Source organism: Capricornis sumatraensis, chromosome 2 (assembly GCF_032405125.1).
Source record: "Capricornis sumatraensis isolate serow.1 chromosome 2, serow.2, whole genome shotgun sequence".
NCBI classification, from domain to species: domain Eukaryota; kingdom Metazoa; phylum Chordata; class Mammalia; order Artiodactyla; family Bovidae; genus Capricornis; species Capricornis sumatraensis.
In genome coordinates, this window is record NC_091070.1 from 88,596,406 (window position 1) to 88,611,842 (window position 15,437).

General features: G+C 50.1%; 1 protein-coding gene across 1 annotated transcript; it reads left to right on the top strand.

Annotated features, from left to right (window-relative positions):
- The first annotated feature begins 326 nt into the window (after positions 1 to 326).
- Positions 327 to 14,079, top strand: CILP (cartilage intermediate layer protein). Its single transcript, XM_068965614.1, has 8 exons — positions 327 to 384; positions 2,984 to 3,076; positions 4,166 to 4,435; positions 5,915 to 6,097; positions 6,470 to 6,784; positions 7,688 to 7,796; positions 8,859 to 9,016; positions 11,200 to 14,079. The coding sequence occupies exons 1-8, from the start codon at positions 327 to 329 to the stop codon at positions 13,557 to 13,559; spliced, it is 3,546 nt and encodes a 1,181-aa protein (XP_068821715.1). The 3' UTR covers positions 13,560 to 14,079.
- Positions 14,080 to 15,437: the final 1,358 nt, after the last annotated feature.

A 15,437-nucleotide genomic window follows, 5' to 3' on the forward strand; every position in this document is an offset into this window, starting at 1 on the left:
GGGACTTCCCTGGCAGTCTCGTGGTGAAGACTCCATGCTTCATTGCAGGGGGTGCAGGTTCAATCCCTGGTTGGGTTACTAAGACCCCACATGTGGCGAGGTGCTGCCAAAAAAATAAATGAATAAAAACTTTTTTAAAAGAAAGAAAAGAAATAGTTCTGCTCAAAACCTCAGAGTCAGCTCAGAGATATGGAACCTGATAAGCTTTGTTTCTTTGCAGGTCACTGATCTGAGAAACTTCTCAGGGATTGCATTCTAGGGACTCCAGCTCTGTGGAAGAACGCTCACTCAGCTCCTGCCACATTCCCCACAGGACCGGGGAAAAGATGGCGGGGACCAAGGCCTGCGTGTTCTTCCTAGTTCTGGAGATCACCTCAGCGTTGGGTACAGGCTAAGTACCTCCTGTCTCTCTAAGCTGCTACTTTCCATAGGAAGTCACATTTGGTCTGGGACCCAGCTCTGCACCTGCCTTAAACTATAGCCATGGCACTAAGACCTGAGGCTGGTTTATCTATTTATTCATAGTTTTTACCCTGCTTGTTTTCCTAAAGGGTTTGAGATAGGTCCCAATATTAAAACTCACAGAACAGAATCTTTTAAATGAGGAGAGGGATAAGATGTCACTCAGAAGGAGGAAGAGGGTTACCACTGCCCCTGAGTGCTAAATTTAGCTCTGAGCTTCCCGATAGCCAAAGCAAAAGGAATCCCTGAGTTCTCACATCTGGATTTAGGGTGAGATCTGATTTGAGTTTTCATGAAAATTCATTTCGACCCTGTAGCCAAATTTCACAGAGACACCAGAACCCCTTCTGGTCTCCTTGTCCTCAGACCCCATTCTCTGGTAACTCTGAGTTCGCCAGGGAACAGGTGGAGAGAATTTGCCCAGTGGACTCCCCGAGGCATCTGAGCATCAGAGTTCACAGCACCAGGCTGCATACTCTCTCTCACCTCCCTTTCTTTTCCTGATTTCTAGCCACATACTCAAGTAAAGCAAAAAGTGCTCAGAATTCTCTCTCAGAGCTTTGAGCACTACAGGCTTTGTGACTGCAGATGCGGGAACAGAGGCTGTCCGAGTAGCTTGCCAAACCCTCTATGGGCCCACCTCCTGCCTTGCTCTTTCTGCCTTGACAGCTCTTGTTGATGAAGATGATTAACATTCAGCAATCTGAAGGGAAATCAGATTAGTTTGATTTAAAGAGCTACTATCACTCCCAGTTAAGTAGCAAAGAGAATACTAATTTGACTCTCTCATGTGAGAGTTAATTGCCTTTTGAAGATTTTGCAGGCCTCTGCTCTCCTCTCACCTTTCTGTTTTGGAGCTTCCAACTCAGCCTCAGGTGGGTTGGGCCTGGAGGCTCACTGCCTGTGGCTCAAAGGTCCCTATACCCTTCCTCAGGGAGACTTCACCAGCTGCGATCAGAAAACTATAAGGACTGGGACTTCCCTGGTGGCCAGCGGTTAAGACTTCATATTTCCAGTGCAGGGGGCACCGACTCAGTCCCTAACTGGGGAACTAAGCTCCCACAGCTTGCATGGTGTGGCCAAAAAAAAAAATTAAAGGACCACTCCTCCAGGCAGATCCTATGAGGGTGAGGGTGGATTCTCAAAACTTTGCCAGGAGAAGGGAAGTGGGCATCTATTGTCCAGGTCTTGAGCTAAATGGAGCAAACATTCTGTGCTAGGCATTATTCTAAGTGGATTATATGAAGCTTATTTAATCCCTATAATCCTCTGAGATAGGGACTATTATTATCCTTACTTTATGATGAGGGGTTAGATGAGTTAAGTACCTCGCCCAAGGTCACACAGTCAGGAAGTGGCAGTGTCTGGGGCTCACAGTCTCAATCGCCATGTACTTCAGAGACTTTGTGTTTCCTTATGGAATCCTTATGCCGACTGGACCACCACATGTGCTGTGGGAATGAATATCTCCATTTTATAAGATAAGGAAAGTAAAGTTCCATTCTGCTAAGGAGAGTGGGCTCAGACCTTACAGGAGAAGCCGCAGCTGCCTTGTAGCATCCCACGGTCCATTTCTAGAACAAAAGGGAAACGAGAACCACGCTGGTTGGGCATGCACTGCATGCCAGGTCCCTTTGCCTTCACCGTCATCCTGAAAAGGCACCATGACCCTGTGATGCGGTGATTGCTAGGCAGCTCTATTTAAAAAAAAAAAAAATTATTTCTTTTAATTGGAGGCTAATTACTTTACAATATTGTGGTGTTTTTTGCCACACATTGACATGAATCAGCCACGGATGTACATGTGTCCCCCCATCGTGAACCCCACTCCCTCTTCCTTCCCACCCCACCCCACCCCATCCCTCTGGGTTGTCCCAGAGCACTGGCTTTGAATGCCCTGCTTCATTTATGGAAAACATGCACGGTTCATTTATTTTACATATGGTAATATACATGTTTCAATGCTATTCTCTCAAATCATCCCACCCTCGCCTTCTCCCACATAGCCCAAAAGTCTGTTCTTTACATCTGTGTCTCTTTTGCTGTCTTGCATATACAGTTGGTCATTACTGTCTTCTATATTCCATATATATGTGTTAATATACTGTATTCGTGTTTCTCTTTCTGACTTACTTCCCTCTGTATAATCGTTTCCAGTTTCATCCATCTCATTAGAACTGGCTCAAATGTGTTCTTTTTTGTAGCTGAGTAATATTCCATTGTGTGTATGTACCACAACTTCCTTATCCATTCATTTGCCAATGGACATGTAGGTTGCTTCCATTTCCTAGCTATTGTAAACAGGGTAAAGCTCTATTTTATGAGGAAACAAATTGAAAAGAATACAGCTTTTGAGGTCATACAGCCAGTCAATGGCAGAGTGAGACTCTGAACTCACGCCCAGCGCTCATGTTCCGTTCCCCACATCACCCTGCTTCCCTACGTCCCGAGAAGCTAGTAGCAGGACCCTGCTAGGCCCCTGTAACTGTCTTGGCTTCTCACTTCTCCTCCTGGCCCTCAGGGAGGCAGATGATGCTCACTCAGTCAGTAAGAAGAGTCCAGCCTGGGAAGAGGACCTCAGGCATCTTTGCCAAGCCTGCCAACCTCCTGGACAGTGAGTTGTGGCTGGAGCAGGGACTGATGGGGGTGAGGGGGTTGGTCTTTACTGAGCTTGTTAAGAGAGTCTCTGCAGTCAGGGGACAATGTCAGTGTTCCATAGACAAAATGCTTTGCTCAATTGTGTCCAACTCTTTGCGATCCTTTGGACTCTAGCCCACCAGGCTCCTTTGTCCATGGGATTTTTCAGGCAAGAATACTGGAGTGGGTTGCCATTCCCTTCTCCAGAGGATCTTCCTGACCCAGGGATTGAACCCACATCTCCTGCATTGCAGGCAGATTCTTTTACCCACTGAGCCATTTGGGAACTTCCATAGAAATCCACTTTTAAAAGGCATGTGAGGACTTCTCTGGCAGTCCAGTGGTTAAGACTCGGTGCTTCCCCTGCAGGGAGTCTGGGTTCAATCCCTGGTCAGGGAACTTAAAAAAAAAAAAAAAAGGATATTTGGCCAACATCTCTGTCCAGGCAGAGGGACCAAGTATATAGGACAGCTCAGAAGCATGAAGCTGCCTGATAGATCCCAGGAATGCTGTAGGGCTTGCTGGGGCCAAAGCACAGACTGGCAGCGAGAGAGCAGAGAGAGGAGGGTAGAGATACCAGTTCTACTGCTGCTGCTGCTGCTAAGTCACTTCAGTCGTGTCCGACTCTGTGCGACCCCATCCCTGGGATTCTCCAGGCAAGAGCACTGGAGTAGGTTGCCATTTCCTTCTCCAAGATACCAGCTCATCAGCACCTAAATAGCTGGCTAAGGGAGTTAAAGCTGGGAGTGATGTGGCCCAGGCTGCATGGAGAAAGCTCGCCCTGACTGTAGTATTGAAGAGGGGTGGGGATGGTTTGGGGAAGCTGGAGGTAGAGACACCAGGCAGGAAGTTATTGACATGGTATAGCCAGGCTGCTGAGAATCTTTGGCAGTAGGGTGTGCAGAAGGGTAAGAGATTCTAGAAATGCTGCACAGAGAGATGCGGTGGGGCCTGAGACCAGTGAGGGGCGGGTGAGGGGTAGCGGGGATGACTCCCAGGGGTTGAGCTCACCGGGGGCTCTGGGGCCCGGTTGGCTCCCACCTGGCTCTCTCTGGCTCTCTCTCAGGTCCTGGGGAGTGGACGACCTGGTTCAACATTGACCACCCGGGTGGGCAGGGTGACTACGAACGGCTGGATGCCATTCAGTTCTACTATGGGGACCGGGTGTGCGCTCGGCCCCTGCGGCTAGAGGCTCGAACCACCAGCTGGAAGCCCGCAGGCAGCACCGGCCAAGTGGTCCATGGCAGCCCCCTCGAGGGCTTCTGGTGCCTCAACAGGGAGCAGCGACCCGGCCAGAACTGCTCTAACTACACCGTGCGCTTCCTCTGCCCTCCAGGTGAGCCTGGCCAGCCCCCACGCCCTGCTTCTCACCAGCCTCCACACAGGGAGGCCAGGGCCTGCATCTGCCCATGGAAACTGGACATCACACACATACACGTGCTTCAGCTCCATAATAACCCATTAGTTTCATGAGAGCCACTGTGTTCCCAACAGCGTTCTGTGTTGATGGATAGTTTCCCTTCAATCCATTTTACTGATGGGGAAGACCACAGGCTCTGGAGCTGGACTGCTTTGAATCTGGGCCCACTGTCTCTACTGTGCTCCTTAGGCAGATTTTCTGAAACTCTCTGAGCCTCGGGTTTCTCACATGTGGAAGAGAGGTATTAATATACCTTCATGGGGGGCTTTGGGCTTCCCTGGTGGCTCAGACAGTAAAGAATCTGCCTGTAATTCAGGAGACCTGTGTTCAATCCCTGGGTCAGGAAGATTCCCCTGGAGAAGGGAACGGCCACCCACTCCAGTATTCTCGCCTGGAGAATTCCATGGATAGAGGAGCCTGGTGGGCTACAGTTCATGGGGTTGCAAAGAGTCGGACGTGACTGAGCGACTAACCGTTTCACTTTATGGGGGTTTTTACAGGGATTAAATTAGATGATAAATGCAGAGGGCTTAATGCAGGTGAATGCCCACTAAGTTTTCATTTCTATTTTAGTTCCTCTGTGCCAGACGCTGCTAGTTATCTCCATTACTCAACTTTCACAACTGACTGTGAGGAATCTCAGTTTTGACAAGTCATTCCAGGTTCAGAGAGGTTAGGTAACTTCTTGGAATGACACGGCTGGTCAGTGGAATGCTGGGATTTAAACCCAGGCCTGTGTTTGCCGAGTCCAAGAGTTCATGCTCTTTCTGTCCTCTCTCCCCATACTGGGTAATTCAGAGCCAGCTCAGGCCTGTCCATTATTGACTGTGCATCCTCCCTTTCTGGGGTTCCGCCAGTGCACATGGCCTGGCCCTGCAGGCTCAGGTGACTGTGGCAGTCACCTGGATCAGGAACCTAGGCTGCGGAATGTCTCAGGGTGAGGTTCGAGGCCCCCTTTTCTTGCACAGAGGCCTCAGATCAAGGATGAGGAGTATGGGCAGAGGGGGCTTGATGTGGCTGAGGCCCCAGGTCTCGACTTCCCAGGGCCCCTTCTGCAGGAGCAGCGGCTGTCTTCACACTGGGAGAGAGTAAAGATGGTGCTGTCCTCCACATGCAAGGACAGCACATCAAAGTCCCAGCGCTTGGCCAGTAAGTCCCTTTCAGGGGCACCTATAGCCCATTTGGTGGTGTCATTGTAAAAATTAAGAGCTATCACTTCCTCAAGTCTCTTGGTGTCCATCTGTTGGAAAAATCCTTGCAGGAAATACAAATATCAAAGACATCTAGGGTGTAAATGGAGGACTGGGTCTCTGAGAAAAAGCAGCCTCAGGGTCAGACATCCTGAGGGAGTCCCCTTGGGAGGGAAGTCAGACCGCCTGCTGGTCTTCTTTGTAGGATCCTTGCGCCGAGACACAGAGCACAGCCTCTGGAGTCCGTGGTCTCCCTGGAGCAAGTGTTCTGCTGCTTGTGGTCACCCTGGGGTCCAGACCCGAACGCGCACCTGCTTGGCGGAGACGGTGTCACTGTGCAGTGAGGCCACCGAGGAGGGCCGGCACTGCATGGAACAGGCCTGTTCAGGTACCACCCCTGCTCCTGGTGCCAGGTAGGGCATGGGGCTGGGGCTGAAATAGCCTATCCGACTGAGACAGGTTCATTCACTCATTTATCCACTCATCAAGTAATCATGTGCACTGACGGGGGACAGAGGATAATGTGGGACCACAGAGCAGGGTCAGTTATCGTCACTTAGGGAATCAAGTAGGTCTTCCTTGAGGAGGTGTTCTGAGCTAAGTCTTGAAGGATGAGTAGGAGTTAGTTACGCAGGCTGCTGAGGGAGGGTAACAAAGGCCTACGGATGAGAAGGAGCATATGGGACTCCACAGGTGGGACGTGGCTGAAGGAGGACCAGAATCCATACATGCCCTCCTGATGTGGCCTCTTTTTCCGCAGCCTGTGACCTTACCTGCCCCATGGGCAAGGCGAATGCTGAGTGTGACGCGTGCATGTGCCAGGACTTCGTGCTGTATGGGGCTGTCTCCCTCCCTGGGGGTGTCCCAGCCTCAGGGGCTTCTGTCTACCTCCTGACCAAGACACCTAAGCTACTGACCCAGACGGACAGCAGTGGGAGGTTCCGAGTCCCCGGGTTGTGCCCCGATGGCAAAAGCATCCTGAAGATAACAAAGACCAAGTTTGTGCCTATCCGCCTCACGATGCCTAAGACCAGACTGAAGGCAGCCACCATCAGGGCGGAGTTCGTAAGGGCAGGTACTTAAGTTCTCTGGGGTAGGGCTGGGGGGGAAGGCTGGACTTTTAAATAAAGGGATTCTAGTACTCAGAGCTGGCTTCCCGGCTTGCCCAGAGTAAAACTAAAAAATCCACAAGTTCCAACATCATCTGGCTCCCCACCCTCCACCCATTACTTACCTTCTCTCCTCTCCTATTACAGTCCCCACCACCCGCACTGAGTCACTCTACTACAGTTGCAAAGGCTTCCTATCTATTCCTCGACTACACAGGCACACTCCTGCCTCAGGGCCTTTGCACTTGCTGTATACTCTGCTTGGAGTATTCTTCCCCAGATAGTGGCATGGCTTGCTCCCTCAGATGTATATGGTCTTTTCCTGCCTCCTAGTGTAAGGCTTGGAGGTCATAGAGAGAGAGGCTGGGGAAATTCAGGAACAGTGCAGAATGGCCAGAAAATTCTGCGGGAATCAGAAGAAAAGGTACTGCACTATTTGAAACATCTGGCTCTGTCTCAATGGCAATGCTCGGGAATCTTGCCTGGTACAGGGTTCCCTTGGTTCTCCACCGCCTCACCCAGATACTGCCCAAGAGGCTATGGGAGCGGGTCCCATCTGAGTGGCTGGAGGGAGTGGACTCCATTAGGACCATTAGAAGGGGTCTAGGGTGTGTGTGTTGGAGAAGGAAATGGCAACCCACTCCAGTGTTCTTGCCTGGAGAATCCCGGGGACGGGGGAGCCTGGTGGGCTGCCGTCTATGGGGTCACACAGAGTCGGACGCGACTGAAGTGACTTAGCAGCAGCAGCAGCAGGGTGTGTGTGTGAAATTGTAAGATTTTAACACATGTCAAAATACCTGAGGGAGCAAGGCTCTGGAGAACATGTCACAGTGAAAAACCCCAAACACCATTTCTCATCCCTGTCTCAGAAACCCCGTACATTGTGATGAACCCTGAGACAAAAGCACGAAGAGCTGGGCAGAGCGTGTCCCTGTGCTGTAAGGCCACGGGGAAACCCAAACCAGACAAGTATTTCTGGTGAGTATTCTGCCAGCTATCTGGCCTGATTCTCCTCTTGGAAAACCAGAGCTTTCTTGCACGGGGTCTGGAGTTGTTAATCATGACAATAACCAGCAGAATAAAATTACAAGGAAGGCTCTGGTGTGGCTTCCCAGGCGATGCAGTGGTGAAGAACCTGCTGCCAGGGCAGGAAATGCAAGAGATGTGGGTTCGATCCCTGGGTCAGGAAGATCCCGTGGAGTAGGAGATGGCAACGTACTCCAGTATTCTTGCTTGGAAAATTCCATGGACAGAAGAGCCTGGAAGGCTATAGTCCATGGGGCCACAAAGAGTTGGACATGACTGAGCGCACATGCGTGCACACACACACACACACGCCCTGGTGTATCACCAGGGAATAGGCACTTAAAAGTGGGGGCCAGCTGGGGACTTCTCTGGTGGTCCAGTGGTTAAGACTGCAAGGGGTGTAGCTTTGATCCCCTGTCAGGGAACTAACATTCTCACATGCAGCATGGTTCAGCCAAAAATGAAAAAAAATTAAAAAAAAATTTTTTTAAAGTGGGGACCAACAGGGTTGAGGCCACTCGGCAAGCCTTGTTGTCCTGTTGAAGCTGGGGTCCCTACAGAGCAGCTGTGGTCTTAGGGTCCTGACTCTATATCCTTGGGACACAGAACCAGGTTTCCCGTCCTAATTTCCCAAAGGCAAACAAGGTTAGAGTCCCCAGTGGCTGCCCTTTACCCTTCACAAACATTTTACAGCCGTTATCTTATTTGATCCTCTCAACAATTCTACGGATCAGCTAGCAATCATGGCATCTACTTCAGATGAATGGAACAGGAAGCTGAAGCTCAGAGGTGAAAGGATTTGTCCAAGGGTCCATAGCTAGTCAGCAGTGGAGCTGAGACTGAGAAGCAAGTCCCCTGACTCCCAGGCCAGTCAGTGCTCTTGAATGAGCCGAGTCAGTTGTAGAGATGGCATCTGCAGGGACCTGTCCGTCACCTGCCTGGCTCCTGACACTGTCCTTAAGGATACCAGCCCTTCCACTGCCTCCTCAGGCTGTCCCTCTTCATCCCTTGCAGGTACCATAACAACACACTGTTGGACCCCTCCCTCTACAAGCATGACAGCAAGCTGGTGCTGAGGAATCTGCAGCGGGACCAGGCCGGGGAGTACTTTTGCAAGGCCCAGAGCGATGCTGGGGCTGCAAAGTCCCGCATTGCCCGGCTGACTGTCATAGGTAAGCCTGGCAGGGCCCCTGGAGAACCTCTACCACAGTGGGCATAATCGAACAGTCAAAACTTGGGCTGTCCTGGGCTGTGCCCAGTGCTGTGCTTTCTGGGACACAAAGATGGCACAGACCTTGATCCTACCCTCACAGGTCTGCCACTCCAGGAGGGGTGGAGAAATAAGAGACAAGTCAGTAGAGATAGAACAAAAATGTAGCTGAAACAGGAGATAAGGAGTTGTGGATGTTACAGAAGAGAAACAGAGAACTTCCAGGTGGGAATGACTGTTGTGGCTTGTTGCTGGAGGCTTAAACAGTGGTTTTTAGCTTTGGCCACCCACTGGGATCAACTGTTGCATTTTTTTTAAAACTTTTAATTCTGTATTGGGGTACAGATGATTAGGGCGTCCCTGGTGGCTCAGCGGTAAAGAATCTACCTGCAATCCAGGAGTTGCAGGAGATGCAGTCTCAATCCCTGTATCGGGAAGAACCCCTGGAGGAGGGCATGGCAACCCACTCGTATTCTTGCCTGGAGAATCTCATGGACAGAGGAGACTGGCGGGCTACAGTCCACAGGGTTGCAAAGAGTCAGACACGACTGAAGTGACTTAGCATGTGTGCACAAATAGCTGATTAACAATGTTGTGGTAGTTCCAGGTGAACAGTGAAGGGACTCGGCCACATATGTGCATTTATCCATTCTCCTTCAAACTCTCTTCCCATCCTGGCTGCCACATAACATGGAGCAGAGTTTCCTGCGTTATACAGTAGGTCCACCTGTTGAGTTTTTCAAAAATACTGATGCCTGTGTTTTACCTCCAGGGAGCTTGACTTGATTGATTTGGAATGTGGCCTGGGAACACTCAGGTTAAAAGCTCTCCCTGGTAATTCTAATTCGTGGCCAGTATTGTGAACCCCTGACGTTAAACAATGGCCAGGGTCTGTGTGTATGGAGGTGGGGGAGTCCCAGGTAAAGGGCAGAGGGAGCAAAGTTATAGAAGTGGGAAACTGAGGGGGCTTTACAAGAAAGGGTGACCTGATTAAAGCTGGCTTCTGGAAGTGAGCTGAGGGAGGGGAGACCGGAGGCTGAGACCAGTCAGGAACCTGTACTTGCAAAGTGAGGGGGAAGGAGGGTATCTTAGTAATTGGCCTAAACAAAACCAAACAAAAGTCAGGAGGAAATTTGTTGGGAGGATTCTGGAATATTTCACAGACTCCAAGAAAGTTGAGCAACACAGCTCAGGACAGACAGGACACAGGGCACTTGGACCTTGGCAGATGAGATGTGGAACCCTGTCAACCGCGGTTCCCAGCTCATTATACCAGTGCTCCCTGCTTGTCACAGTTATTCTTAGTACTTTATATGGTTAATATTTTAAACTAAAAAGTAATTTACTAAAGTTAAATTTATAGATAATAACTACATGTGATTTTAAGATATATATATAGAACATACTCCTAATGACATAAAACAGAAATATTAAAAAAAATTTTTAATGCAAAATCGTATGTATTTAAATATGTAAGTGTTAATGGCACAAGAACACCCACCAAGAAGTCAGACACTTTCACTTGAATCCAGTCACCATGAATGAGACAACAATGAATACTGACCTTGGGCAGTTGTAGGGAGGTGATTTTTCTGAGACAAGAAGCAGTTCTTGGTATTTGACCAAGCTAAACAAAGTACAATCTTGGCTCGTTTTATATGGTAGTTGCATTCTTCAAAAATTCAATGCATGGTAAAACCATGTATAAAATACCAGGTTCTGATCATTTAAACATGCTTTCCATGTATGTGAATGTCTATAGAATATGTGAAAGCAGAATGTAGAAAAATTCTTTATGTCACACGGTGCCAGTGCCAGAAAACAGAACTGCAAGCCCGCCCCACCCACGATAAGTCAGTAGCACTCCCAGTTTGGGTGGTAACTCAGAACACCCTCAAATTTTCAAGATTCCTCCAATGAGAACCATTACTGTGGTGGTCTCTGCAAGGAACTCTGTTTCTCCAAGGATAAAATGGAATTAGTAATGGCTATCCATTCTCCCTCAGAGGAGTTCTGTGAGAGTTGGGACCATGCCAGTGCTTTGAAAACCTGAAAGCATGCAGAGAGGTCAGAGACGTGAGGCTGAGGTGCCTTTCGTGTAGGAAAAGGACTTGCATTTAATGTCTGAACTATTTCCCTCCATAGCCCCTGATGAGATTCCTTGCAACCCAACCCCCGAGAGCTACCTTATCCGGCTGCCCCATGACTGTTTCCAGAATGCCACCAACTCCTTCTACTATGATGTGGGTCGTTGCCCTGTCAAGACCTGTGCAGGGCAGCAGGATAATGGGATCAGGTGCCGAGATGCTGTGGAGCACTGCTGTGGGGTCTCCAAAACAGAGGAGAGGGAGATCCAGTGCAGCGGGTACACGCTGCCCACCAAGGTGGCCACGGAGTGCAGCTGCCAGCGGTGTACGGAGACTCGGAGAATCGTGCGGGGCCGAGTCAGCGCAGCCGACAACGGGGAACCCCTGCGCTTCGGCCACGTGTACATGGGGAACACTCGTGTGAGCATGACCGGCTACAAGGGCACGTTCACTCTGCATGTCCCTCAGGACACAGAGAGGCTGGTGCTCACGTTTGTGGACAGGATGCAGAAGTTCGTCAACACCACCAAAGTGCTGCCCTTCAATAAGAAGGGGAGTGCCGTGTTCCATGAGATCAAGATGCTTCGGCGGAAAGAGCCCATCACCTTGGAGGCCATGGAGACCAACATTATTCCTTTGGGGGATGTGGCTGGTGAAGACCCTGTGGCTGAGCTGGAGATCCCATCCAAGAGTTTCTACCGGCAGAACGGGGAGCCCTACATGGGAAAAGTAAAGGCCAGTGTGACCTTCCTGGATCCCCGGAATATTTCCACAGCTACTGCTGCCCAGAGTGACCTGAACTTCATCAATGATGAAGGAGACACTTTCCCTCTTCGGACATATGGCATGTTCTCTGTGGACTTCAGAGATGAAGCCACCTCAGAGTCCCTTAATGTTGGCAAGGTGAAGGTTCATCTTGACTCAACCCAGGTCAAGATGCCAGAGCATGTGCCCATGATGAAACTCTGGTCCCTCAACCCAGAAACAGGGCTGTGGGAGGAGGAAAGTGACTTCAAACCTGAAAGCCAAAGGCGGAACAGAAGGGAAGACAGGACCTTCCTGGTGGGCAACATGGAGATCCGTGAGCGGAGGCTTTTTAACCTGGATGTCCCGGAAAGCAGGAGGTGCTTCATCAAGGTGAGGGCTTACAGGAGTGAGAGGTTCTTGCCCAGTGAGCAAATCCAGGGGGTTGTGGTCTCTGTGATCAACCTGGAGCCGAGGACTGGCTTCTCCTCCAACCCCAGGGCCTGGGGCCGCTTTGACAGTGTCCTCACGGGTCCCAATGGGGCCTGCCTGCCTGCCTTCTGTGATGACCAGTCCCCCGATGCTTACTCTGCCTATGTCTTGGCCAGCCTGGCTGGGGAAGAACTGGAAGCAGTGGAGTCTTCTCCTAAATTCAACCCAAATGCAATTGGTGTCCCTCAGCCCTACCTCAACAAGCTCAAGTACCGCCGGACAGACCATGAGGACCCACGGGTCAAGAAGACGGCTTTCCAGATCAGCATGGCCAAGCCACGGCCCAACGCAGCTGAGGAGGGCAATGGACCCATCTATGCATTTGAGAACCTCCAGGCATGCGAGGACGCACCACCCAGTGCGGCCCATTTCCGGTTCTACCAGATTGAGGGGGATCGGTATGACTATAACACAGTCCCATTCAACGATGATGACCCCATGAGCTGGACTGAAGACTACCTGGCATGGTGGCCCAAGCCAATGGAGTTCAGGGCTTGCTACATCAAGGTGAAGATTGTGGGGCCACTGGAGATAAATGTGCGATCCCGTAACATGGGGGGCACCCACCGGCGGACGGTGGGAAAGCTATATGGAATCCGGGATGTGAAGAGCACACGGGACAGGGACCAGCCCAACGTCTCCTCTGCCTGTTTGGAGTTCAAGTGCAGTGGGATGCTCTATGACCAGGACCGTGTGGACCGCACCCTGGTGAAGGTCATCCCCCAGGGCAGTTGCCAACGAGCCAGTGTAAACTCTATGCTGCATGAGTACCTGGTCAACCACCTACCGCTAGCGGTCAACAATGACACCAGTGAGTACACCATGCTGGCGCCCTTGGACCCACTGGGCCACAACTATGGCATCTACACTGTCACTGACCAGGACCCTCGCACGGCCAAGGAGATTGCACTCGGCCGGTGCTTTGATGGCACATCCGATGGCTCCTCCAGAGTCATGAAGGCCAATGTGGGAGTGGCCCTCACCTTTAACTGCGTAGAGAGGCAGGTGGGCCGTCAGAGTGCCTTCCAGTACCTCCAGAACACCCCGGCCCAGCCCTCTCCTGCAAGCACTGTCAGGGGAAGAGTGCCCTCAAGGAGGCAGCGGGCAAGTCAGGGTAGCCAGCGTGGAGGGGTGGCCTCTCTGAGGTTTCCTGGGGCTGCTCAGCAGCCTCTGAGCGACTGAGGCTTGTGGTACTTCTCTTCTGCCATCTCACATGACAGCCTTGTGGGACTGACGCCCAAACTGTCACTTGGTTAATTTAAGCCCATCTGTTCTGGTGCAACTTGCGTGTTTGTTTCTTCATTCCTTTACTTACTTATTGTCTTTGTCCCATGATGGTGATTGCCATGAAGCCCCTAACATGTCAAAATAAAGCCCCACTGTCCTGTTCTCTCTCTACAAGAAACAAGAAATTGGCCATGGGCAAACTCTGTGGCTTCAAGCATTCTTCCTTTAGTGCCGTACCTGGAAATGTCTTTTGTTTTCTTTTTTGCATGGTTTTGCCCACCTCTAATGATAATCTGATGTTGAAGATCAAATAACCAATGTAAAGCATATTTCTTGGCCTGGCTCCATAGGATGTAAGCAAGGCTTGCATCACAGTTCATACATATAAAAGGTGGTGAAATAAAGAAATAAACTATATTGTTACTTGAAATGGTACTAACATTTCTTAGCTGAATCTGGAACTCTAGTGCATGTTCAGTGTTACACTGTTGAATATAAGGTAATCATATTTCCTCTGCCAAATCTGGAAAAAACATCACCTGGTATCCACAACTGCACTTGGTTGCTAACTATATTAATGTGTTTCCTTTTATATTTGCTATTGTTCTTGCTAGAAGCCCAGTGTGGCCCAGAACAGATGTCAATAAATGCACATTTTGTACTTGATTTTTGAGGTCGCTGACCTGTCTTTAAACCATTAAAGTGAGCTAACTGTTCAGAGGGACAGAGGGGTCTCTGGAAAATGGTCACAAGTTGGCACGAGGCATAGCACCACCTAACCCCAAGTTACAGGGCTGGGTGACTAGGCACATATTCCAGTAGTCAAGTTTGTTCTCATGGATCATATTTTCCATTTGCAGAGAAGAGCAGAGGTTCCTGGAGTTGAAAGCATGTTCTGGGCCCCTGAACAAAGCTGAAAACATGTCCTGATTTTTTTTTTTTTTTTCATCCCTTCCAATACCGAGGAGCTTATACAATGGTTTGGCCCAGGGTCTGGCAAGCTGGCCCAGTGGTCCTTTGGCAACCTCCCACAGTGTGCTGCCTTCTCTAGCTAAGTTGGCTGGCCTCACTCAGAAGGATGGGTTTTTTAATTTTTTTCATTCCAAGCTCTTCTAAAGATGCTCAGCTTTTTCAGACACCAGACCTCTGTTGTGTATAATAGCCTCTGTCCCTTGAGTAAAATGACTGGTCCAAATGGACAGGGTTTTTTTTTTTTTTGGAAAAGGTGTTTGGTTTAAAATAGTATATCAGAGGCCCTAGATGGTGCCAGAGTGATCCTGGAGGCATCAACAGCCAGGGTTGAGTAAGATGCACTGATGGCCTCTTTCCCAACCTCTCCAGAATCTATTACAAAAGAGGTCAAGGGGTGAGGAGAGGGCATCACTTACAATCAGGACAAAATGCTGTCCCTGATCCCCTGGCAGGCCTGGTTCAGCTCATTTTGGCCACCTCTGGTCTGGCCTGGATTTGTAATCTTGGATCAGTATCTGCCCAGTTCCCAGGGGTTTGGTTCATAATTGACTAGAAATTTCCCTGGCTAAGCACCCCACTCCCATGACCTCTGAGAGTGAGTGTATGCAGGGCTAGGGCCTCGCAGCTTTGTGACTGCTCCTTAACCTACTTCCAGGCTATACTTCCCAGGGAGTGGCTCCCACTGACTACACTGGGTGGGATAACAGGGGGAGCAGTTTTGACTGCTCCTGCCAAGGAGTCAGTGCTCAGCTATCTATAGCACAGCTGCCTCATTGATTCAACCCAATTGTCCAGTTTTCTGCAAACTCATCAGAAGTGGTTTCTGGGGAAAGTGGGATGATTGGGCTCCCAACCCCTGAC

Bases quoted from the DNA above. Each gene is read 5' to 3' on its own strand.
- CILP (XM_068965614.1), top strand. From the start codon at position 327: ATGGCGGGGACCAAGGCCTGCGTGTTCTTCCTAGTTCTGGAGATCACC. The intron at 3,077-4,165 runs GTGAGTTGTGGC...GCTCTCTCTCAG, and splicing joins GCCTGCCAACCTCCTGGACA to GTCCTGGGGAGTGGACGACC. The intron at 6,098-6,469 runs GTACCACCCCTG...CTTTTTCCGCAG, and splicing joins CATGGAACAGGCCTGTTCAG to CCTGTGACCTTACCTGCCCC.